Source organism: Epinephelus lanceolatus, chromosome 3, assembly GCF_041903045.1.
Source record: "Epinephelus lanceolatus isolate andai-2023 chromosome 3, ASM4190304v1, whole genome shotgun sequence".
NCBI classification, from domain to species: domain Eukaryota; kingdom Metazoa; phylum Chordata; class Actinopteri; order Perciformes; family Serranidae; genus Epinephelus; species Epinephelus lanceolatus.
Genome location: NC_135736.1, coordinates 18111980 through 18135444, shown reverse-complemented (window position 1 = coordinate 18135444; position 23465 = coordinate 18111980). Strand labels below are relative to the sequence as shown.

At 41.8% G+C, this 23465-nt stretch overlaps 3 protein-coding genes across 3 annotated transcripts; 1 reads left to right on the top strand and 2 right to left on the bottom strand.

Moving 5' to 3' along the window:
• Positions 1–57: 57 nt before the first annotated feature.
• Positions 58–8002, bottom strand: mcrip2 (MAPK regulated corepressor interacting protein 2). The gene is made up of 5 exons (XM_033624093.2): positions 7415–8002; positions 7190–7259; positions 5253–5386; positions 2560–2667; positions 58–512 (listed from the first exon to the last, which is right to left on the bottom strand). The coding sequence occupies exons 1-5, from the start codon at positions 7467–7469 to the stop codon at positions 442–444; spliced, it is 438 nt and encodes a 145-aa protein (XP_033479984.1). The 5' UTR covers positions 7470–8002; the 3' UTR covers positions 58–441.
• Positions 8003–11298: 3296 nt separating this feature from the next.
• On the bottom strand, positions 11299–20139 carry gde1 (glycerophosphodiester phosphodiesterase 1). Its single transcript, XM_033622904.2, has 6 exons — positions 19588–20139; positions 18470–18645; positions 15434–15539; positions 14790–14882; positions 13778–13989; positions 11299–13604 (listed from the first exon to the last, which is right to left on the bottom strand). The coding sequence occupies exons 1-6, from the start codon at positions 19855–19857 to the stop codon at positions 13457–13459; spliced, it is 1005 nt and encodes a 334-aa protein (XP_033478795.1). The 5' UTR covers positions 19858–20139; the 3' UTR covers positions 11299–13456.
• A 174-nt stretch (positions 20140–20313) lies between these two features.
• Positions 20314–23335, top strand: tmem186 (transmembrane protein 186). The gene is made up of 2 exons (XM_033623629.2): positions 20314–20471; positions 22289–23335. Exons 1-2 carry the CDS (start codon positions 20469–20471, stop codon positions 22952–22954), a joined length of 669 nt encoding a protein of 222 aa, XP_033479520.1. The 5' UTR covers positions 20314–20468; the 3' UTR covers positions 22955–23335.
• Positions 23336–23465: the final 130 nt, after the last annotated feature.

Genomic DNA, 23465 nt, shown 5'->3' with positions numbered 1-23465 from the left:
TGGGGACAAAAAATTCACTAAAATATTTCCTAATTACAAATTCCATCAGACAAGAAATTTTTGAAAAACATTTTACTTTTTTTTGCTTTTCAACAGATTTATATCCAAAGATCAGCCAAGATGTACATACAGCCGAGAACACTTGAGAAAGGAGGCAGGGTTCTCACAACTTCTATCCGATACGTCATTCAAGTAGAGGCGGGTCCTTTGTAGCAGCACAATCACGTCAGCGCTGTCAGAGGGTTTGTGTTGTGCACCCAGTGTTTCTTCTCTCTCTACAGCAGCGTGAAGCGCAGGGCATCGAATCAGATTCCAAATTACATGCGACCTTTTCACACCGTAAGTCTCGGAGACTTGCTTCGCCTCCTCTTCACCCTTGCGACGCCCTCACTGTGGAGCATCAGCGCGGTGCTTCCTGTCCTGGCTCAGAGCCTCACCCAGTCATGACAGGTTGGCAATGTTGGCAAGGAAGCGCTGGGCCCACCACTCCTCCAGATCTATGGGCACAAAGTCTGCACAGGAAGAGACAACAGAGGGGATGAAGAATTAAAGCATAATCATGTTCTATGATTGATTCATCTTGTTCATTAATTACTGACTTTGTCACATGGGTACCAAAGTCAAATTCATTTTAGGACAACAAGAGGTGACAAAATGTCAACCAAGTATGGAAGTGCATTACTATACTCAGTTACTGATTGAGTTACTTATTACAGCTGTTACTGTTGTTTTTATTAGGGTTGTTGCTCATCTTGTCCCAAAAGATTAGATGTTTATACACCCATCAGCCTAAACATTAAAACCACACGGTGGAAGTGACACTGATCATCTTGTTACAGTGCAATGTTCTGCTAGGGACCCTTGAGTCTTCTCATTCATTGACACACACCACCCACTCATGACAACAGTACTCCTCAATGGCAGTGACCCCCCAGCAGGACAGTGCGCCATGCTACATCGCAAAAACAGCTCAGGAACCTGGCCTCCAAATTTCCTTGATCCCAATTAGAGCGTACATGAGAATGTGCAGGTAGCCTATCTCTCAGCCCACAGGACTCCAAGGATCTGCCACCATCGGTTAGGTACCAGACTCCATGTGACACAGCCCAGACCTCCCATGTCCATGGTCTGACAGGTCAGAGCCAAGTCCGATCAAAGGTGGCCCCACCGTGGGTCAGACTTGTCTTTGGGGTACCGGCATGTCCCAGGGATGCTTGAGTGGCGATGCCTTGAGCTTTTTGTCACGTTCTTCGGGCCATTCCTGACCAGTCTTTGTGGTGTGGCATGGCACATTGTCCTGCTTGGGGGGCTACTGCCATCGGAGATTGTACCGTCGCCATAAGAGGAAGGCACTTGCGTTTGGAGCATGTCAAGTGGCATCCACATGAATGCCAGGACCAAAAGTTTCTCAGCAGATAACAGTAACAAGAGGATTAATGTTGTTTTCTTCACCTGTCAGTGGTTTTAATTTTGTGGCTGATCATTTTAAACAAGACTTAGAGTCTACACTCATGCTAGCGGCTCTGTGAGGCTGTACTAGAGCATAGTGGTGCTTTGAGCTAAATGCTAACATCAGCATGCTAACATGATGTTTAGCAGGTATAATGTTTACCAATTGAGTTTAGCGTGTTAGCATGCTGACATATGCTAAAGCACAAAGTACAGCTGAAGCGGATGGGGATGTCATTAGTTAGCAGGTATTTAATCATAAACCGGTGTTGACCCGATGATAAATGAAAAGTCAGAGGGTTAAAGAAGTTCTTGGAGTTCAATCTGAGGACAACATGAATACATTTAATGGCAATCCATCCACTAGTCATTAAGACATTACACCCAAAACCACAACCACACTTTTCAACCTCATGGTGGCACTAAAGGTAGACTTCATCCTCTGGGGATCATGAATGTCTGTACGAACTTTTGCTGCCATCTATGTAAAAGTTATTGAGATATTCCAGTCTTGATCCAACCCACCAGCTGACAAAGCCATCCACAGAACCACGGTGCTAGTGTGGCTAAAGAATACAAGTGCCTCAAATCCACAGTAAAATACAAGAAATGTCCCTTTTACTCTTCAGTGAATCTGTTACAACCTCTGAGGGCAGTGTGCCATGGAAGGAACCGGAGCAGACGGGTGTGTGTGAGGCAAGACAAGACACGCTGCTACAATCAGCGGTCTGGGCTGGTTTATCTGGAACAGCCAGGTTCTCATACGCCGACGAAGAGTTAAAAATTAAAGCAGATTATTACAACAGTTAACCTCTGGCTACAGATAAAGCTGAGCCAAAAAAAAAAACACCTCATGTGATAAGTGCGGAGACATGAGAGCAGCCGTTCACCTTGCCTCTGGTGTTTAACTAACCGGGGATAATAAAAACACGGCAGGATGACTGGTTCAGAGTTCAGAGGGTTACAAAGTAGAAAGAAGGTTATCTGTTTTCGGATGCTGTAAAACTGTAAGTAGTGAGATTTAACGAGAGTGGATTCACTTTGTTGTAGTATTGTGCTAATCAAAGTGACACCCTGTGTTAAGGTGGAGGGGGAGATGCAGGTACTTACTCTTCATCGCAGCACCGGGAGTCTTCTCAGTGTACTGAATGGGCGCCTGGCTGTCAGATGACTCCCCATTGTCCCCGTCCCCCAGCTTCCTCTCCACCTCCTGCCATGCTGCAAGCAAACACATAGAATATATGCTGAATTAACTGAGATGCTAACTTGGTCAACGGGAATCTGGCTGCTCCCTGCAAGTAGGCTTTTTAATAGGAGGTATAAAATATAACTAATTAACTTTTCTTTCTCCATTTCTGAACTTAGCCCTGACACTGGATCAGAGGAGGCAACATCTGCACAGCACTGACCCCTTTCAGGATAATGTAAATAGTTGTGTGAAGGCTAATTTGGTCTGCGGTGTGTGTTTTATTTGCTGTGGATGAAGGTCTCCCAGCTTCACCCCCTGATAAGCCTTGTGGTTTTGTCGCAGTGGAAGAGTCCTCATCTCGCCTTGCACACAAACTGTCTGCAGCACATTGTTTGCTCACAGGTGGAGCAGTCCAACTTAAACTAACGTGTTGATGTCAAAGAACGAATAAACCAGCTGTATGTTCGGAGGTGACATTTGTTGTCACGGTGAACATGTTCAGCTCGAGTGAGAGCCATCAGGTTTTCTATCTTAAAACAAGTCGACAGACTGCGCCGGAGGTCACAAAAGGACACCACAGAGCGGTCTGCGCAGGCGGCGGTCCAAGAGCAAAACAGATAACTGGTTCATGCCGATTCAGCTCTGCAAGTCATTCATTTCCACCAGGGCATGAAGTATTGGCCAGCAAGTGGAGCATGCTGGGTAAACTTCAAGACAGGGAGAATGGTGGAGGGCCGGGATTTTTAATCACTGTTGGGTTTTAATGACTTTAACTTGTCTGAAACACTCTCGTGCCACATTCATTTCCTGCGTGAGGCTGCTGCTGGTTTGTTTGTATATTTAGGTTCATTTGTAACTGCTGAGGAGCTGAGACAGTGTTGAGTTAATGTGTGGCTGTACACACAACATGTTTACGGTGTATCAACATGTGCACGCAATGGTGTTTTTTACTGTAAGACTTTAGACTTCTGAGTAATTACCAAGGAATTAGTGAGACACAAACCACTAACTGATAATTAATGATTCTCTAACAAGTGGTCTAAAGAAAATTAATAGTCAGTAGATAATGTGAGGATAAGAACGTAACTATGCAAGATTTGGCGTAGCTCAGTGTAAAGCAGAGGTATGGACTCTGGAATCTGACGACTTGAGACTCGACTTGATAATATCAAAGTAGGCCTGCAACTCGACTAAGACTTAAACCCCAGTGACTTGTGACTTCACTTGGATTCGAGCCTTTTGACTTGAAAATACTCAATACCTTCCTCCAAGTCCAAAGATTAAAAACTATGTCCTTTAAAAAGTAAGTTACGACTCAATCAATTTATTTCCCTTCATTTCCTGAATCAACTTCTGTTAACGTCTTGAGATTCACTTTGTTTGAACCAATCTGACAGCATCCAATCAAGTTGCGGGGGAGAACCACGAGGAACTAATGTAACATTACTGAGCGTCAGTTGAAGAAAATGACACCAAAAGATAATTTTGTTTGTGTACAAAAACTAAGCAGTGATCAACAAAAACAAACTGCAGTGTGCAAAATGTGTGAGTTGAAATTTCCAGACAGAGATGCTTCCAAACTTTTTTAAGAAATAAGAAAATTTAAAAAGCACTCATGATTATTATAAATCCAATATATTTATACTCTGCTGTTAAAATGGCATCGCATTTGGTGAATAGCACATTATAACTTGTTTAGGACTCGAAACTCTGAGTTTAGAACTTGGGACTTGAGTGCAAAGACTTGAGACTAAGTTGCTACTAGCAAACCTTGACTTGGTCCAATATTTTTTGTATGTGTTTGTGAGGTTTGACTTTTTTTTCCTGACTTGAGTGCAGAGACTTACTCGTGACTTGCTAAACAATGACTTGGTCCCACCTCTGGAGTAAAGTCTTAGGAGCAATCTCCTACTTTTCACACCACATCTAACTGTATACATGGTAGACTGTATACTGTATAAAACACTGCTTCTGTTTCATTTTCTACATTAACATAACATTGCTGATGAAGTGAAATACAGCTGCTGAAAATTGAAAATAGGTTCTGCAAGCAATGATCCTTTAATATCAGTTAATCTGCTAGAATTTTATCCACTGTTTTATGTCTGATAGAATATGAAAAGATTATGAAAACTGCCCATCGCAGCTTCCAAGAGTCCAGGATTACGTCTTTAAACTGTTTATTTTGTCTGACAAATGGACAAATACTCACACATATTCAGTTTACTATCACAAATGACAAAGACAAGCAGCAAATCTTCACATTTGAACAGTTGGAACCAGCAGATATTTGACATTGGCAGAAATAGCTGCTGAATAATGTCCTGTTGATCAGCTAGCTCTAACTGAAGAGGCACACTGTCAGGCACCCTTATTTTTGCTGTTTTTAACCCACAGACATCGACCAGTGTTCCCTTGCTGTACCATAGCTGCTCAGTCAGGAAGTTGTTTTATAGAACTGAGATAAAAAGACAGAAAGCAAAAGATTATCTGCCCACCACCATGTCCAAGAGTTAAATCTCTCAACCTCTGACCTTGTAAGCTTGAGAGAAAGACCCCCGATCTCTACCGGCTTCAGGATTCAGGACTCATCTGTTGATCCTGTGACCCTCACCTTCATACACAAATCTGACGTTCTCTTCATGTGCAGGAGTGAATCCCTCTGCCGGGCTGGCAGTCTTCTGTGTGGCTGCACCATGGTAGCGTTTCCCATTCAGACGATTGAACACGATCTTTGGGGGCGGAGAGCTGCGGAGATCAGACAGAGAGATATTAAAAAGGACATCATCTTGGGGATTGGGAATGGCCTGCATCACAACAACGCCACAAGAGTTCAGCTCAGCTGTGATGGAAAGAAATGATGCTGGCTGACGGATAATTTCACACTTCATTGTTGGCCGACAGGTGTTTAAATTTGCTTAGTGTTGACAGCATGTGGTGATGCTGCTAGCCTCAGGTTATGTATTTAGCTTTACAAGGAACTGAGCATGACGGTTCATTCATAGTAATTTGACAAAACAAACAATGCCGCTCTTCAGAGCTTCAAACCGGGGAGATCAGAGAAACTGATTTGCATACAGAAAGACATAACTGCGTTTTGGCTTTGTTTATTTCTGCTTACATGAACAAATGTTACTTTGTTTACCCCACAATGTCAATCAACATCTCCAACATGCAACTGTAAGATCACACGAGTTTGTAACAGTGGAGAGAAGGAAAGACTTGCAATCTTTCCTTAAAATGCAACACATGTTGCAGTTGCAATGCATTCTGGTCAACTGAGGCTTGCTGTTGAAACATAAATCACCAGCTGCATTTACTTCTCCTACAATAGGTTTCACCCTGTAAGGTTACAACAGCTGATCAGCACCACAGTGGACCGTCTCCGTGAGCTGCTCTCTCTGCCTGGTATACATATTTATCATATTACATAACATATTTTAGTGCATGGACAGAAGTGTTGCGGTAGCAGTTAACATCCAACACCAAGCTGTTATTCTTACACCATACACCAAAATGACTGTCGCTACATGGAGTAGCGTTAGCTGTGTGACGCTAACACTTAGCCGTGTCACTGGGTGTCTTTATGTCCCAGGCCCGCTGCAGTAGTCTCATGATTAACAGAGAGAGGTGGGCTGAGTGAACCAATACACTGCACACAGCTCTACAATGACATTAGATTGTACCTGTTTTAAATATAAAAATATGACATAATGTTGGGGTGAGAGGATGGGTTGCACAGAATTCACAGGGACAGGCTGAACATCTGGAAAGGACTGACTCGTGAGGATTAGCACCCTATGGCAGACAAGGCCAAATTTATAAGGGAAAGTAATTTAAGTGTTGAATAAAACACTTTAATGTCTTAAGCTTTTGTCATAATTCTTATTTCATAATTATTCATTATCATTCATGTTACAATTGTGTTACAATTAACAAATACTGTGGTGAAATATATCATTTCACTCCTTGTGTTTGACACTAAACCTGCATTGTTTGTGCTACAGAGATAAGAGCTAGTCAATTTAATGGCAGACACACATAACTAGTTTGTATCACATTCTGAACACACTGTCTTAAAAGAGTCCCAAGACACAGACACAAGTGTCAAAAATGTTACAACCATCCCCGGTCTCCCCTCATGGCAAGTTACGTATCTTTAAGCTACCTTGATATTTCCGAGCAGCACCTGAAGGGGGCACAAAACCAGCAGTTCTTGTTTATAAAGCCACGAGAGGGCACGTGGGACCCAAGGTGATGAACCGGCTGTACAGACCGTGGACACACGGTGACAGGTAGAAGATCAGTCGGTCATCTCGCGCAAGGTCACGCGGTAATAGACGGTATCGCCGGTGCGGGGCTGAGACACTGCTGGGGAAAGTTTGGTGTCCGATAATGGATGCAGAGTAGTTACCCAAGTTACCGATGTGTTACATGATCGCACTCACAGCGCACGTGCTGACAGAGTATTTTAGGGCCTAAGTCGCTACCAGAAGTCGTACATGATCTTACAATAAAGACACCAAGACAAAACTAAGAGGAGCTACTTACTTTGATGAGAGCCAAGACGTCGGCTTGAGCTTCAAGTCGCTGAATTTGCTCTCGATCTGTTGTGTGGGACCTTTAAGACAAAATCCGGGTTAAATTGTTTCCCTGCTCTACATGACATAGTGAGCTGTTTAACTGTTGCAATGACCCAAAACTTCTCCTTCATGCTACAGAGACAATCTGATGTGACATTGCATCATGCTTTAGATAACAGAACCATTCACCAACCTGTCCTCCGTTGTGTAACAAGTTTGCTGGGACCTCTGGTGATTGTGTACATCATGTGAACGCCAAGATATTCCTGTCTGCGTTTAAAGACCTGTCTGTCTGCTCAAATGATCAGGTGTACGCATTGATTGTCAGCTGTGTAACTTCCAGTCCTCTGTCCGCTCCTCCTGACGCAGCCACGATGGGGGACAGAATTTGGCAGCGTGCCGTGTTTTGCTCCCCAGGTCAGCTGCTCCACAGTCGGCCTGAAGCCTGCAACGCACCCGTCTGACTTGTTGCCCGCTGTGTATTAATACGCACCCCGCTGCACCTCCTGACCAGCAGGTGTTCAGTTGTAATGAACCGACGTCCGCTGCTCCTGCGAGAGGTTGCGTGTAGGTCATCCAAGGAGAAAGCGGCTCCACAAGCCGGGGATCAATCAGTCAGAGGGGGGACCTTATGGTTCCTGACGGCCGAGGACAGACTGGCCTCTCTGCTCCGCTGATGCTTCGCCACTGGCTGCTATACCTCCGCTCTGTGACACAATACAAGGACACTGCACACTTTGATATTTTCATCAGGACGGAAAGCTACAACGCTTGGCCAGCGTCAAGCCAGCCTGAATGACAAGTACGACTTCCGGTCGGAATTTTCAAAATAAAACCCCATTTACATAAACCCTCTGTTGAAGCCAATTGGACAATAGGATTTTTTTTATCACAAAAGCAACAACACATCTCCAAGCATCACTTATAACATGACTAGTTTATTTAAGAAGTCCAGTCTTTGGAGAACTTCTAATGTTCAGTATTAAAGATGCAGTGTGTAGGAATTAGTGACATCTAGTGGTGAGGTTGCAGAACTTGTGCTAATGCAGGATTTATACTTCTGCGTCAAATCAGCTGTACCTATGGTGTATGGCACTGCATCGACATAGAGCCTATGCTGTAGCCTGACATGCACCTCCCCAGAAATTTAACTCCACATTGTGGCGATGCAGACCTCCTGATAACAAGCTTTTATTTACTTGATTTTTCACAGATAAGAAACAATAAATTGAAAAAAATAAATAAATAAAGCGTCCACAAAAATAGCATTTTGAGTCTTGTGTATGATTTATCCTTCTGGGATTTATTCTTCAGGATTTATCCTGGCTTTATATGAGCAGAGGAAATCTCTGCTCATCTCAAGGCTAATTTTTACAATGTAAAATGCCATAGGCTTGCGCTAACAATGTTAGCGTGTTACATTTGTTTTGAAAACGTGTTTAGTATAAGACAGTTGTTTTGTCGGTGAACCTTGTGAGTTGAAATAGAGCCACATTTTGTGATGTTACCTTTTTTTAAATGTTGCTGTTGTCTCTGGCTTCATATGAGTAGAGAGAAGTCCCCTAGCCGCTAAGCTAATTTCTACAATGTAAAAAGCCATAGGCTTGTGCTAAAAACATTAGCATGTTGTATTTGTGGGGGAAATGTTTCCAGATAAAGACAAGTGTTTTGTCTGTGAATGTTGTGAGTTATAGTGAAGCTGATTTGTGTACTTTTGTTTGAAATTGTCTCTATTAAGCCATATTTACAGCACTTTACAGAAACCTCTGCTGCTCACTAGTGTTTTGGAGGTGTAACTGCAATGAGCAGAGGCACAACACTGAGGTCCCAAAACCACATGTTCTCCTCCCCCAAGGCTGTGCCTTGAGACTTTATTCTTAAGTATCACAGAGTCAGTGACAAGGGACAACCCTGACGGAAACAGACACCCACTGAAAACGTGTTTGACTCTGTGCTAAGTACACAGACATAGGATGACTATGTCTATGTCCTGACTCTGGTCATGGTTTCTGAAACATCATAATTTCACTGATGATCGCAAGAGAAATTCCTTTCATCTTCATGATATTCAGGCTGTGGTGGAAATCTCAGTTACAGATGTTCCAAATCCTGAGCAAACATAATCAACACTATCTGTATGGACAGTGGTGTAATGGTAGTTGATGAGGCGGGTGTACTCTAGTAGACGGGTGAGGTACAGAGGAGGAAGTGAGTATACTCCCCTTCATATTCCATTGTCTTTTTGGCTGATAGGTAGGTATACTGTAAATGGCCAGAGAAGGAGGGGAATTTACACCATTTCCAAAATCAAGCCATTTCTCTCCCTCAAAGACCTGGAGATAGTCACCCACACTCTTATGTCCTCCCATTTAGACTACTGTAACTCTCTGCACACCAGTATCAGTCAGTCCTCTCTGTCCTGCCTCCAGCTGGCTCAGAATGCTGCTGCCAAACTCCTCACAGGTACCCGGAGGAGAGACCATATCACACCTGTTTTAGCCTCTCTCCACTGGCTGCCTGTAGAGTTCAGAACTGACTTTACGGTTCTCTTGTTTGTGTACAAAGCCCTTAATGGTCTGGCCCTATCCATCGCAGACCTTCTAACCCCCTATTCTACGTCTTGGTCCCTCAGGTCAGCTGACCCGGGGCTCCTGGCTGTCCCAGCTCCAGACTTGAGCTCAGGGGTGATTGTACCTTTGCTGTGTCTCCCCCAAACTGTGGAACAGCATCCGCCTCCCAATCAGATTGGCCCCCTCCACTGACTCATTTAAGTCCAGATTTAAGACCTACTTTTGTTCACGAGCGTTTCAGTTGAGTTTGATGTGGTTTTCCCATGTGTTGTGCCTAAATGTGTGAGCCGTGTACCTGACAGTTATTTTGCCTCTCATGTTTTTTTTAGGCATTTTATTCCTTTTATACAGCACTTTGGTCAACATTAGTTGTTTTAAAAGGTGCTTTATGGATCAGTTTGAGTTGAGTTGAGAATTATGACACAATCTCCAATTTTTGTGGCTTTTACTTTGAAGTTAGAGTTTCTTTATTTCCGCTCTCGTTGTTTCTGTTTACCTCTGGTCGGACTGCTTGACGGAGCGGGGACACCCCCTTCCGTGACGTCACCGCACGCCCCTCGTGCAGGAGCTATCACCTTTCACCTATTAAACGAAACGCGCAGATAGATAAATGTGTAGACTGTAATGAAGAAAAGTGAAATTAAACTGGCCTCTTTCTGCAGTTTGTAGATTTTATCACATTGTAATTGTTCAGGTAATAATAATTTAGGCAGTCTGACCAAACTGCACCACTATACTCCTGAGACCTGGCAGCATGCATGGTGTCACACAGAGGCTTATAATATCTTTCCTCCCACTTCTCTTTTATCTCCAGTGGAGGCTATCCACTGTAGCATTCACACAAGGGTGTATGTAGCTTAACTGTATTACATCTATCTGAGATCTTATCACAGGTAATCTTTGGTCAGGTGAAATTCACCTGAGAGACTCCACACAGTGTGAGCCGACAGACTGAGTTTAGCAACTGAAGATCAGCCGGGGCAAGAAGCAGCTCAGACAGGCTTATCCAGGTTGATATCTAACACTACATCTCCCACTCACCCCCCCATTCATCTGCACTATCTGGGTCAATCACCTGAGACTGCAGGCCAAAAGGCTAATCATCAACAGTCTATGCTACACAGGATTAGCACCAACAGCAGAGGCCAAACTGTGGTCACTTAGTATTGTAGAGAATACTGTCTTTATCAGCTGTCATGCTGATCCTGGACTTCTCAAGAAAATGTATTAGCACTTTATGGCTGGAAACATTGGCATCACAAGTATCATTCGAAATGACATGAGCGCCCCTGATGCAATTACTTCTATTTTAGCCCTACAAAGGGCCTAGCTGCAGAACGTCAGCTGAAACAACTGATCTTTAGGGACCTGTTTGGTGTCCCCAGGTCTCAGCTGTCCTGAGGTGCGAGAAAACATCCAACAACAAACAACAGTTTGACTTAAAAATGAGATGTCCAGCATTTTAAACATAATTCCACTCTGCATCACCGCAAAAATGACAATCATATGAAATCAAGTCATGATTTATTTATCCCATTCTTACAATGAACAGTGAAATAAGTTGTTCAAGTTTTCATTTAAAATTACTTTCAATTCATTATAAATTGTAGATTAAATAAAGCATACATCAGATGCAAATGAGGTTGATATCTGGGCCAAAGACCTTATAAACAGAAGCTTTCTTATGTACCTTTTTCAGAGCACTGTTGAGTCTGAAAACATTTCTAGTTGTGATTTAACTTGCCACACTCAGATATAACTAACATTAATAATGTCTGCATCCCATTTAGGTTCTCCAGTTCAAGGGCCCTCACTGGCATAACATACCTACACACCTAAATGTAACAGTTTAGTGTTAGTAGTTACACCTGTACGTCTGCTGTTCCGCATATGTCCTATTCCATACAATATATTTACTGTCTGTCATGTCTTGTGTATTACACCTCTCCATTTTTCCTCTGCACTGTCCTGCTGTGTTTCCACGTATAGTACTGCACTTCTAAATTGTTCTTGAGACTAATTCCAATTCCTCATCTCATAGCTAAACAGAAGCACGTATGCATGTGGTTACATGAGATGAATTTGACAGATACAGATACAGTGAGGTCAGAATTGTTTGTGTGAAAGAGTGTGCTACTGTGAACCCAAATGTTATTTCTCAAACAAAATATCACATCATTTCTTTAAAATAATGTTACTTTTAACATGTATAATATTGATATTATATTGTGTATGTATGTACAGTGTAATATAGACCTGCTGTAAACTGTACTTGGTGCAGACATCGAAAACAAAAATGAGAAATGAGAAAATTATGTTAGCAGCACATAGAAGCAAGTATAGCAATCTTATTCAATTCTACATTTCTGTTCCATATGCACATTTGTCAAAGATATGAAATGTCTATGTTTAAATAAGTATTAGTTTTTCATGAGAGCTAAAATCATTTCTTGATAGGTTACTTAAGATTAATGGCCTTTACAATAAACAGTAAAAACACAGTGTGTGACACGGTAAGTCTTCAAAGACAGTGAGACAAACCTGATTACCAAAAACCCCCCCAAAAAACTAGCAGTCCTGAGTTGGTGAATACAGTACATTTGATTAAGGTCTATTATAGACATTCATTGCTAAAACATCTATAAATGTGTGTCATGCTTCTTGTTATTAAGTATGGCACTCGGTCCCGGTCAGTTTGATTGCTTCAAAGTCTGAATCCAAATGCCCACCCTCTGGACTTGCGGACTGCTGAGCCCTCACGGACTTCAGTCGTACGTACTGTGACGAGTTCACCGTCATCATGTAAAGTCTGCAAGGGCAGAGACTGCAAGCCGCTGACAGACAGCCCTCAAGACTGCTTTGACTCACTGCCATGGAGACATTGGGTGACGATTACAATCAGTGTAAATGCGGTCATATTCTGTCTGCTCATCTGTCCCTGCATATAATCAGATATAAATCCCATGTGTAGGACTGCAGACATTCAAATACAGAGATGGTTGTAAATAAGGACTGGAATATGACTAAATAAAATGGGTAGGCCTGTTAGTTACATCAGAAAATCTTCTTGAGTTGTTTTTTGGCCACTTTTCTAGCCTTTGTATTTGGCATTTCACTGCACAACCCGTACAGTAAGCTTCGACAATGCATGTGATTACCCTGTACAGCCTGTAGTTCTATATATTTCTGTATAACGATGTTGTTGCATATTATTTCTGGCCTACACAATTCAAGTATTGTTTTAAAAGTTTTTAGTTGCCTATTGAAAAAAAAAACCTACAGTGTCACATCTGTATTGCAATGAATTGTGGGCAATTAAATCAGTGAAGTCTGCTGAAGTCTGCATCCCAAGCAGACTCTCTGGAAGTCTGCAGAAAGTCCGCTTTAGGCCCCTTGTGGACAGGAGGAATTGTGGATTTGAACAGCTCTCGGCCCTCCTCCTAAAGTCCACAAGTCTGCAAGTGCAGTGAAGTACGGACATTTGGATTCAGCCAAATAAACATACACACAATAAGACAGTGTGCACTGGAGTAAAAGAGTGGCATATGTTCTCCTACCTGATGCCACATTGTAAGTTATGAGTAGAAGGTGAAATTGTCCTTTCATATGGATTTCATGTTTTTAATGAGTGTGTGAACACATCCTGTGTTAGGTTCATGTGTCTCTCAATAATGGGGTTCACAGTCTTCCACAAGGCTGTCTGTGATGTAGTTGACTTGCAGCAGCTCCTCGTAGTAATCCTTCTCCACTTTTGTGTTGACGGTCCAGGCGACAACTTCCACCCCCCTCTGGGCCCAGTACTGAGCATAGTCCCTGCAGAGAGCACGCAGACACACAGTTATTCATACATTTACATAGATATATAATTAGTAATGTTCTTTGTGAACATTCAAAACAGGAATTGTACATTGTCAAGCATACACCTTGTGTGTCCTTTAGTAACGATGAGAGAATATAACTTTATGATCTCAGACGAGGAAACTCACTGTGAGACAAAGTTCTTTTGTACCAGGAAGGCTGAGATGCCACAGAGCTTCCACAGCACGTGATGATGCGCCCAGTCCAACACCACGTCCATTAGCGTCATCCAATGGTGTTTCCATAGTGACGAGAAACGCGGGGCGCCATCTCCGAATCGACTCAGGCTCCATGGGCGATGAGTCAACGCCGTGACCACCTCTGGGTCGCTCTGCCTCATCTAGGCCACGGTGGAATGTTAGCAACATGATGGATACGACAGCAATGCAACACACGACAGGAATGTGAGCAAATGTTTTAGTTTATTTAATCAGTGCCAGTATGTTAAGTATGAGACAGTCGGGAGAAAAAAAAAAAAAACGAGACAAAAAGCCAGCCTGTTCTGTTCCAAATCCTTTTTGTCTCTTTTTTTCAAGTGTGTCTAACAATAGAAACTGTTAACACCAGGCTGTTTGTGGCTCAAAATGCCCAATGAACCAAATAACTGTACTTTACGTTTCTGTATTTGCAGAAACATTTGTTGTCTGTTAGATAATCCATGCAGGTCAGATTATCCCAGCTTGTTTAGCCAGCTTTATTCTCTCTAGTACTAGAGATGATCAGCCAGAATTCAAACACTGAGTACTGAGATTATTGGTGGTTTTCCACTGACAAAATATGCATACTGACATTGCACATTAAAAGTCAGGTAAACTTGTACCTCTGGTATGGTAAACATGCAAACTCATAACAGCATACCCTGAGGAGTAAGTTCATCTTCCCCATTTTGCGGTGGAAATATTCTCTTGATAAAGTGTTTTATGCAGGCAACGTGGAGTGAAGTTGGCCAAAACTATTTCCTGAAGTGGTGTTTGCAGAATTGCGTGCAGGCTCTCTACCCAATCTTATCAAAACGTTCAGTCTCATTATTGACTGTCTCCTTTTGTTCCACAGCAATTTGACAGTCAAACACTGCATATCAGGCACAGTTTACTTCTGGCTGAACACTCACTTCCAACCGACTTCAAAGTGCCCTCTTACCCTGTAGATGACTTTGGGCTCGAAGGAGCAGACGATGCTGCTGTTGTAGAGGACTGGGTGTTTTTTATACAATTCTTTAAGGGCTGCAGCTGCCTGAGAGCAAAAGAGAAACACATGGTTATTGTCGGACGGTCAACTGTTTAGAGTTATGTGTGTGTGAGGCTTTAGGTCATTGTGTGTGTGTGTTGCTGTCCAACCATTTGGTGGTAACTAGCAGCTGTGTATGTGTAGACGCCCTGCTGTGGGCCCTGAACTCAAGAATTCCACTCCCTGAAACAACAACTGCAACTCTGCATTGATTATTTGTCTAAAAAAGTGCTGAGTGAGGAAAGTACACTGATGCAATATTTGATTTAGCCTTTAAATACACAGCATTAAATGGTACAAACACTGATGCTTACGTGGCATCGAGTAAATGATTGAAGTGCATCTGTTGGTGACGCTGACTGTTGTCTCTGGCTCAGTTTGTTATGATCATTGTGTAACTGGGGCACAGTAAAAGCCAGCTTTGGACCATAATAATCACAACATCATGTTTGTCTTCATTATGTAATGTTGACTAGGTACAAATCAATCAAGTCAACAAGCATGACAGACAGATTCCACGTAATAAGCTCGTTTTGTTTTAGTTTTGTCTGCCGCACCTCATCCGGATGACCTTTGACGTCAAAGTAGATGGTGAGCTGCAGTTTGATGCATTCCTCCACCGCCTCCTCCAGAGTTGGGATCTTCTCTCCAGCAAACTTGTCCCTGATGACAAAGGACACAAATGTTTCAGTGCGATCTGAGGTTCACGTGCATCATGCTTTTCAAACAAATTCACTGTCTACACACAGCAGTACATGAGACAAATAATCTGTGGAAAACAAGTCATGTCATGTAGTGCTTCTCATGGCATTTGCAAGAATCCACCGCATGCAAACAAAAACAACCAATCAGAGCCAAGGAGACTCTGACGTAGCTTTCAATCATGTCAATCATATTTTAGTGTACTGTTTAGCTGTAAAATGTTTGTGACCTGGCTGCCATGTTGAAAACAGTACAAGCACCACCCACCGGCTGGACCAACTCTCATTTTACATCTAAACAGTACACTAAAAGTTGTGTCTGAAAAAAAAAAATGAGGCTAGACATAAGCAATGCAGTAACAGAATAACGCTGCCTAGTTTGACACTTTGACCGCAGGTAACAAGTAGTGATTGACATGATTGACAGCTGCATTAGAGACTCCTCGGCTCTGATTGGTTGTTTTCCTTCAGCAGCAGTACATTATAGCAAATGCCATTAGAGGCACTACAAAGAGGATGTCTCATGTACTACTGTGTGGACACAGTGACAGTTTCAGCAAATATTACAAAAGGTTATTTTTTTTTAATTAAAGTTACCAACTGTATCTTTGACTTTGATCAGAGATACAGCTAACTTTTCCTTGCCTAGATTATGAGGAAATACATGTGATTATGTTGTCCATGAGTCTCTGTATAAAGGCTCTTAGCATTTTTCTGACACTCTATTTGGATAGGATACATCTTGTCATAGGTAAGGATAGGTAATACAATAACTGCAAGTGCCCCTATGTGATTATAATACAAATCAGACATGTAAAACATCTGTACAGACTTCATGCTCCTGTGTCATTAAATGATAAATGTATAATATATTAGTTGTTGTGAAGAGGAGGCCTGGAGGAGGAGTCGGTCTGAGGAGGAGCAGGAAGGAGAGGGAGACTGGCTTGATGAGACTATATATATATATATATATAGTGGGTTGAGTTCAGGTGCCCTGCCTGCAGCTTCCTGGCATCAATTGCTTGACCAAATAAAACGTAAATTCCTTTGTTCTTTGTTTGAAGTACCTTTGTTTGAAGGATGTAATATTAGGTTAGAACAATTTTACCTTGTGTCAATTCTTTTTTAGCAGCAGTAGCTCCCTTTGTATTGGATTTAGCTGATTTGTGGTACTTTTCTGTTTGGATAAACCAGCAGTATTGATTGGTAACAGACTTCCTGACGTGCTACACAATCAATCAGAATTAAAGTGGATTCCTGGATGTCTCATTGTCTGACTGCACAGCCTTGGTGTTACTCTTAGCTCCTGGTAACCAGAGAATCCCTTAAACGGTCCTGAGAATATTTTACATTAATAGACTTGTGCAAACTGATATTGTGGAGTAAATATATTGCCATATTCTGGAGAAGAGGAGCATTTTCCGAAAATGCTCCTCTTCTCCAAGTTTCAGTGCGATCGTGGGCTCACATACATCATGCTTTTCAAACAAATTCATTGTTTATGTGCGAAACGTCACACTTAAAGCTGGAGTTGGTAACGTTTATAAAAAGTAACTTTTTGGCATGTTTGCTGAAACTGTTAATACATCCACACAGCAGTACATGAGACAAATAATCTGTGAAAAAGAAGTCATGTCCCTTCTCCTTTTAGTGCTTCTAATGGCATTTGCAAGAATCAATCGCATACAAACAAAAACAACCAATCAGAGCAATCAGAACATTGTGTGAAGTTAGCCTGATAGAAGAAGTCTCTGCTCCTGTTATTATTGTCCCAGGTACTAGTACACCTTGACATTATGAAAACACAAAGCAATTAATACATTCATGTTTTACACAACTAAGGGGCATCAGGTAAGTTGTCTCTATGACATTCATAAAGCTTATAGTTATGTGTAATTTATTATTCTGGTACCTTCTTGGTCATAATATTTCTTGCTTGGGTGCTACGTATTATCTGTGGAACCTTGGTGTACTGGGGTAACAGAATCCCTCTTAACTACTGTCTAACTAGATAGATAGATAGATAGATAGATAGAAAGTGTTGTTAAATATCTTGTGATGTTGGCATTTCACTCACTGTTAGACTTTGTAGTTTCAATCTTGATGTGGAAAAGTCCCAAACATGCTGTTTGCATTTGCATCTTTACAGACTGTATCCTAACTTCTTACCTTTGAGAGACTGTTTTGCATTTGTTTTTCTTTTTTTGTTTGCTCTGACGCAAGACATTTTTAGAAACCTGAAGGTTATTTTCGCACATGTATTACTAACAGCATGTCTCTGTATTAAAAGCAACTCGCCTCTCTAGTTTCTGAGGTAATTGTAGTGTTCAATGTATTTTTAACTTCTCCTGTTAGTGTTTTCTTGCAAAAGTTAATACACACAGATTATCACTATCAAACATCTCCATCTGTAAGCTGTAAAATGATTAACTCAGCACCAATAGCTGTACCTGAACAATATATTCTGTACCAGGAAGATGTGCTGCAGAAAGTACATTTGAAACAGAAAACCAGCCTATCAGTGGAAAAACAGTGCTCCGACCTCCTGCAGGAATAATGCAACCACACAAAAGTCACAAAGCACTAAAATGTAGCCCAGAGTATTCAACATCTGAAACCCCCATCTAGCCCGGAAAACATGCATGACTTGTCTTACCTGCTGCAACATCTCCAAGGCTTTGACAAGTTTGGTATCTTTGAGACATTTAGCAAAAAGACTGCTTCTCAATTGTCCCTTCCTTTTATCTTTTTTTTCCCACAAAATATTGTGCAAATCAGCTGGCATTTCTCTTACCACCAGTGGCTTTATAAAGACGGATTTTTAACATTCATACAGCCTCTCCTTAAACCATCTTGTACAAGTATGTGCATTCCCAGATCCTTCTTTCTCACCTGAGTCGATGTTTAGCAGCTGCGTCCAGTTTAACCAACTCAGACATTCTCATTTGGCTGAGTGGTCCCGACCCGTTGGTGGTCCGGTCCACAGTCTCATCGTGCATCAGTATTGGGACACCATCTGCTGAGAACTCCAGGTCCAACTCGACGCCTGTCGCCCCATTCTTACTGGCCTAAAGCAGGACAGAGAAATAAGAGGGGTGGAAGCCATGTATTTCAGGAGATTTGTTTCTGGTCATGAGCAGAAATCTGCCAAAATTTTCACTTGAAAAGCTGAAAAAATATATATAAAACGATACAGATGCACTGGGCTTCCATATATAGATATGCACATATTATCTTACTGAAGAGATGTTGTACTAGTGTGTGTTGGCCTGTAAGTAACAAGAACTATGAAGAAATGTTAAAGACATGTAAGACATAATTAAATAGTGTCTCCATGATGTAGCTGTCCACTTGAGGGTATCAAATCACCCTGTTCAGCACACATTGCCAAAAAAGACAATTTTGAAGGCCTTAGAAATACTGTGTAGGTCGGGCAATAGAGGCTATGTAATGTTTAAGTTTTTTAAGTGTCACAAACTATATGCTGCTGCAGTGGGAAGAGCTATTCCCATTGATTTTTAGATTATTGCAGAAAATAAAATCCGTGGCGAAGAAAAAGTTTATGATACTTACACGTAATGTTCAGCAAGATAATCTTCACAAATTAACACCACTTTTCTGATTTTCGAAGTATAAATACAATCACCAGCAGTAAAACGCTAATGTCAGGTTATAAACGAACTACACCACCGTCGGATGAATTCAACGTCACCACCACAGCGAGTCTGTGAAGCCGTGTTCGGCGTGATGACGTTTTTGTAGTCTCATTTAGCCACTTGCTACAAACCGTCTTTTTTGAGACAATTTAAAGCTTTAAAATTCACCACGAGCGTATTTTATGTCGCAGAACAAAACGTGGACGTCTCTTAAACTTGTGTTCACCACAGATCTTGCTTAAGACATCTAACCAAAAAAAACACTGACTCCAAGACGAGGGAACCGTGGGTTGTGCAATACGACCTTTAACGTTATACACTACTGATAAAAAAAGCTCCCAGCCCTGCTCTTACCTCCCGGATAGCTACTATCGTGTTCTCCGGTGCGTCGTGCCCACCGCCCCGGTGAGCCACCACCGACACCTTGCCTGAGCCCACAGAGCCCTTGTCCGGGTGCAGCACCTGCCGGGCTCGGCTGGTCGGCACCTGGGGGAACCGGAACATGGCTAGAAATATGTAGAGAGAGGCGGTGAGGGCGGTTGTCCACACCGGGCTCCGGGTCCCCAGCAAGACCGCCACGAAGACAACCGTGTACAGGGTGACTTCATCTCCCAGCTGCAGCATTGTTGTCCTCCTCTGTGTTTCAAATTTGAGTATGAAGCTAAAGCACCGCCGCCTGTCAGATGGCTGCGCCCGGTGGAACCTGTTAGCTAACCCGTCCTGCTAGGTTTACTCTCTTCAAACGCCCTATCTGAGATAAAGTCATGCTCCGTCTAGCTAAGAGATAACATTATCTCCTCAGAAACATAAATAAAACACTGATAAACGAGGAGAAATCCTACAACTGGTCCAACATTTAACACGAGAAGTAGGAACACTGCTAAGTTACCAACTGATGTTATGGTTCACTCTGCGGCGGATATGACAATTCTGCCGCGAGATACGTGTCGCTTCCGCAAACCGAAATATATTTACAGTAAAAAATACAGGTTAGGTTGAGGTAGAATTTTAATAAAATTTAAATTAAATGTATCTAAAGTGATAGTTTACAACTTTACCACAAGGGGGCACAAAAGCAAACAAAACCTAAACGACTGAGGTATGTGAGTACATCCGGGTCACAGTGTGTGCTCCATGTTAACTTCCGGCTCTGTTGACTTAGCATGTCTGATATTTCTGAAAACAAGACTCGTCTTTTTTAAGTTTTCACTCCTCTTATTATCCTGGCGCTGGTCATGGTGAGCCTCTAACTCTCTACAACTCTTGTACTGCTTTCACTGTTTTGCAAGAGACCAGAAAAAAATGTGACACTTGAATTATTAGCCATACAAGCTAACTGCTGCTCTGACAGTTCAGTCAGGAGCTGTGTGTCTTTACTTTGTTCAGCTCTGGTTTACTGAAGAGTTTCTTATGTGTTTATTGTTGGGCCTGTTTACTTCACTTATAATTAAAACAAAACAGGTACACATGCTTTATAGCTCATATTAATTTGGTCGTACTTATATTCATTTGGCTGCAAAGAGGATTTCTCCTTGAGAATGAATTAAAAACTTTAATCATACAAATTGCAACTTATTATTTAAAGGGTGGCCAAAATAACAGGGACAGGTGTATCTTGTTATACAATCAAACCAAATAGCCCTGCTTTGTGTTTAAGTCTGAGGATTGGGTTTTTCTGTAGTGATTGATTGTGCCTCCTGTGGGCCATCTTAGTGAGTGTTTGTATTAGTGCTTGGAAAAACACTGAGCATTTAATAGCCTATTTGTTTCACTAGTTTACCTTCATTATTCTTAACTTAACTTTGAGGCTGTAAGGATGGACTGCCTTTTTATTTTTTTAATTGTCATGTGTCTGATGCATCCTAGGGAGCCAGATTTAGTCAATGTTTTTTTTGTTGTTAATTTTTGTCACATAGGTGTAGTCAGTATGTTCACTGTTTAGATAGTAGTTTTGTTTGTTGTTTTAGCCTTAATCCACCCTGAATTATTTTTTGCCCTTAGTTAATTTCTCACAGTAATAAATACCTTCACTTTGTACTGAAATTCCTGTGGTGAGCTGTCTGATTTGGGGACCGGGGAGGGAACAGCCTTACACACTTTTATGTTGTTGTTGGGGTTTAACAGTAATCGAGACTTGAGCTTCTCTGGAAATACTGATATATTTTCAAAGGATGTGGACAGCGACTGTATCTTCTTAGAAAACTCTGGCCTGGTGTTATTCAGCAGATTTTGGAATTAGTGTACAAAACTATGGTTAAGTGTTTTAACTTGTCACCTACCTGTCTGGTACGGTCACTTTAACTCTACATCCAACAATAAACTCTCTAGGATTACTACTATGGCAAGTAAAATAGTTGGCAAGCCCCAAAAGCCCTTGACCCACCTCTTTACAGGATGGACAAGGAGGAAAGCGAAGAGCATCTTGGCAGTTAGCTCCCATCCTCTCTTTAGCCAGTTTGAGCTCTTGAGCTCTGGGAGGCGCCATCCTTTGGCACCTAAAAATGTATTTAAGAAGTCCTTCATCCCAAGTGCCATCAGTATCCTCAATTCAGCAAAGTGACTGATGAGTTTTAAACCACAGACAGACAATGACTTGATCTAATTTGTTTAAGGGTTTTGTAATGACTTTACATGCTTTTCTTACTGACAAGCATGTAAATTGTCTGCTTTTTGTAATGTTGTCAAATAATGGTGAGCTTAAGAAGACATATTTTCCACCTATGGTGGACAATAAAGATAGTTTTTATTGCATTACTTTGTTTAATTTATTTTTTCTTTATTTTCATTGTTAATCAGTCCGCTGATTATTTCCTGGCATAGTCATTAGGTCTGTAAAATGTCAGAAAATAGTAAACGTTGCCAGTCACAATTTCTCAGAACCCAAGGTGATGTCTTCACTTTGCTATGCTGGAAGACTAAAAAAAAACAGCAAATGTTCATGCTTGATGCTAAAACCAGAGATTGAAAATGACAGTCTATTATCAAAAGTTTCAAAAAATCTACAAGTTGTTTTGGTTCTAGTTAAGTCTCAAATGTATCTGTTATTTTTCTACAGATCAGGACAGTGCTGCTGCGCAGGTTAACCTCCCACATCCTGTCCTGTAGTAGAGGGTCATGTCTACTCACAGGTCGAACACTTTATGGTGTGCAGCCACATTCGCCAGGTCACACGCCCATCCAGCACAGCTTCCATGGAGCCCTTATACCCAGAATCACAGCCCTGGTCAGATATTCGGACTTGTCCACAGAGAAGTACACCATGATTTACAAGCTGCCGCACATTAAGATCCTCAGAGCCGTGTCCAGGCTCAAACTGCTCCAAACTGCAATCACCGGGGTCATCCTTCCCCCAGTGTATTTCTTCTACCTACAGGGAGATGTCTCCTTCTTCCTTGTCAGCTACACAACAGGGATAGCGCTGTTCGCTGGTGTCATGCTGTACACTGCCAGTCACTTCCTCAGGAGGGTTGTGGGAATAATGTACCTGGACCCGTCCCAAACCACACTCAAAGTGTCCCACCTCACCTTCTGGGGCAGGCGTCATGATATTTACCTGCCTGTGTCTGATGTTATGACCATCGGGGATACAGGGGACTCTTTAAATGAGACGATATTGAAATTGAAGAGATACAGCAGTCCACAGACAATGTATTTCTCCACTCGTTTTGGACATGTGGTGGACAGACATGGTTTTGAGAAGGTGTTTGGAACTTTAAAATGATAGTTTGTTCAAAATATATTGATGATTGGGACTGTGATCAACAGGGAAATCTCCTAATTATTATTATGGTCAAAATATAACTTGTCATAATGAGGAGGATGTAGTCATACAGTAGAAGACTGTTGCAGGTATAATATGTGACTGAGATGTGTCAGCTGTTATTGGTCTGATGTATCCACAGTGAATGACGAGCTAATTATTTTGTGAAGCTTTGTGAACATTTGCAGGCGTCAGCAGGACTATGGCCTTCAGGGTGGAACAAGACGCTGATTTACCAGTGCAGTAATATTTTAAGAGAATTCAGATCACTTTTGTCTGGTAACCAATGTCTAAATGTGTGAAAAAGAAAAAAACAAGTAAAATAAAATTCAAGTCATCTTATTACAAGTGAGTTGGTCCATTTTCTTTACAGTGTAATCCGTATTTAATCAGGCAAATCATTAAGAGCAAATTATTTACAATTGTGGGCTGGCAAACAGACGTATTTGTGTTGCACCTTAAATTAAAGACC

What these genes read in the sequence shown, in the direction of transcription:
- mcrip2 (XM_033624093.2), bottom strand. Translation starts at nt 7,469, where the DNA reads ATGATGTACACAATCACCAGAGGTCCCAGCAAACTTGTTACACAACGG. An exon ending in TGTTACACAACGGAGGACAG is followed by an intron (nt 7,260 to 7,414) that starts GTTGGTGAATGG and finishes TTTGTCTTAAAG; the next exon opens with GTCCCACACAACAGATCGAG. An exon ending in TCCCGGTGCTGCGATGAAGA is followed by an intron (nt 513 to 2,559) that starts GTAAGTACCTGC and finishes CTTCCTGTGCAG; the next exon opens with ACTTTGTGCCCATAGATCTG.
- gde1 (XM_033622904.2), bottom strand. Translation starts at nt 19,857, where the DNA reads ATGCTGCAGCTGGGAGATGAAGTCACCCTGTACACGGTTGTCTTCGTG. An exon ending in TCAAAGGTCATCCGGATGAG is followed by an intron (nt 14,883 to 15,433) that starts GTGCGGCAGACA and finishes TTTTGCTCTCAG; the next exon opens with GCAGCTGCAGCCCTTAAAGA. An exon ending in AGCCCAAAGTCATCTACAGG is followed by an intron (nt 13,990 to 14,789) that starts GTAAGAGGGCAC and finishes ACCGTGGCCTAG; the next exon opens with ATGAGGCAGAGCGACCCAGA.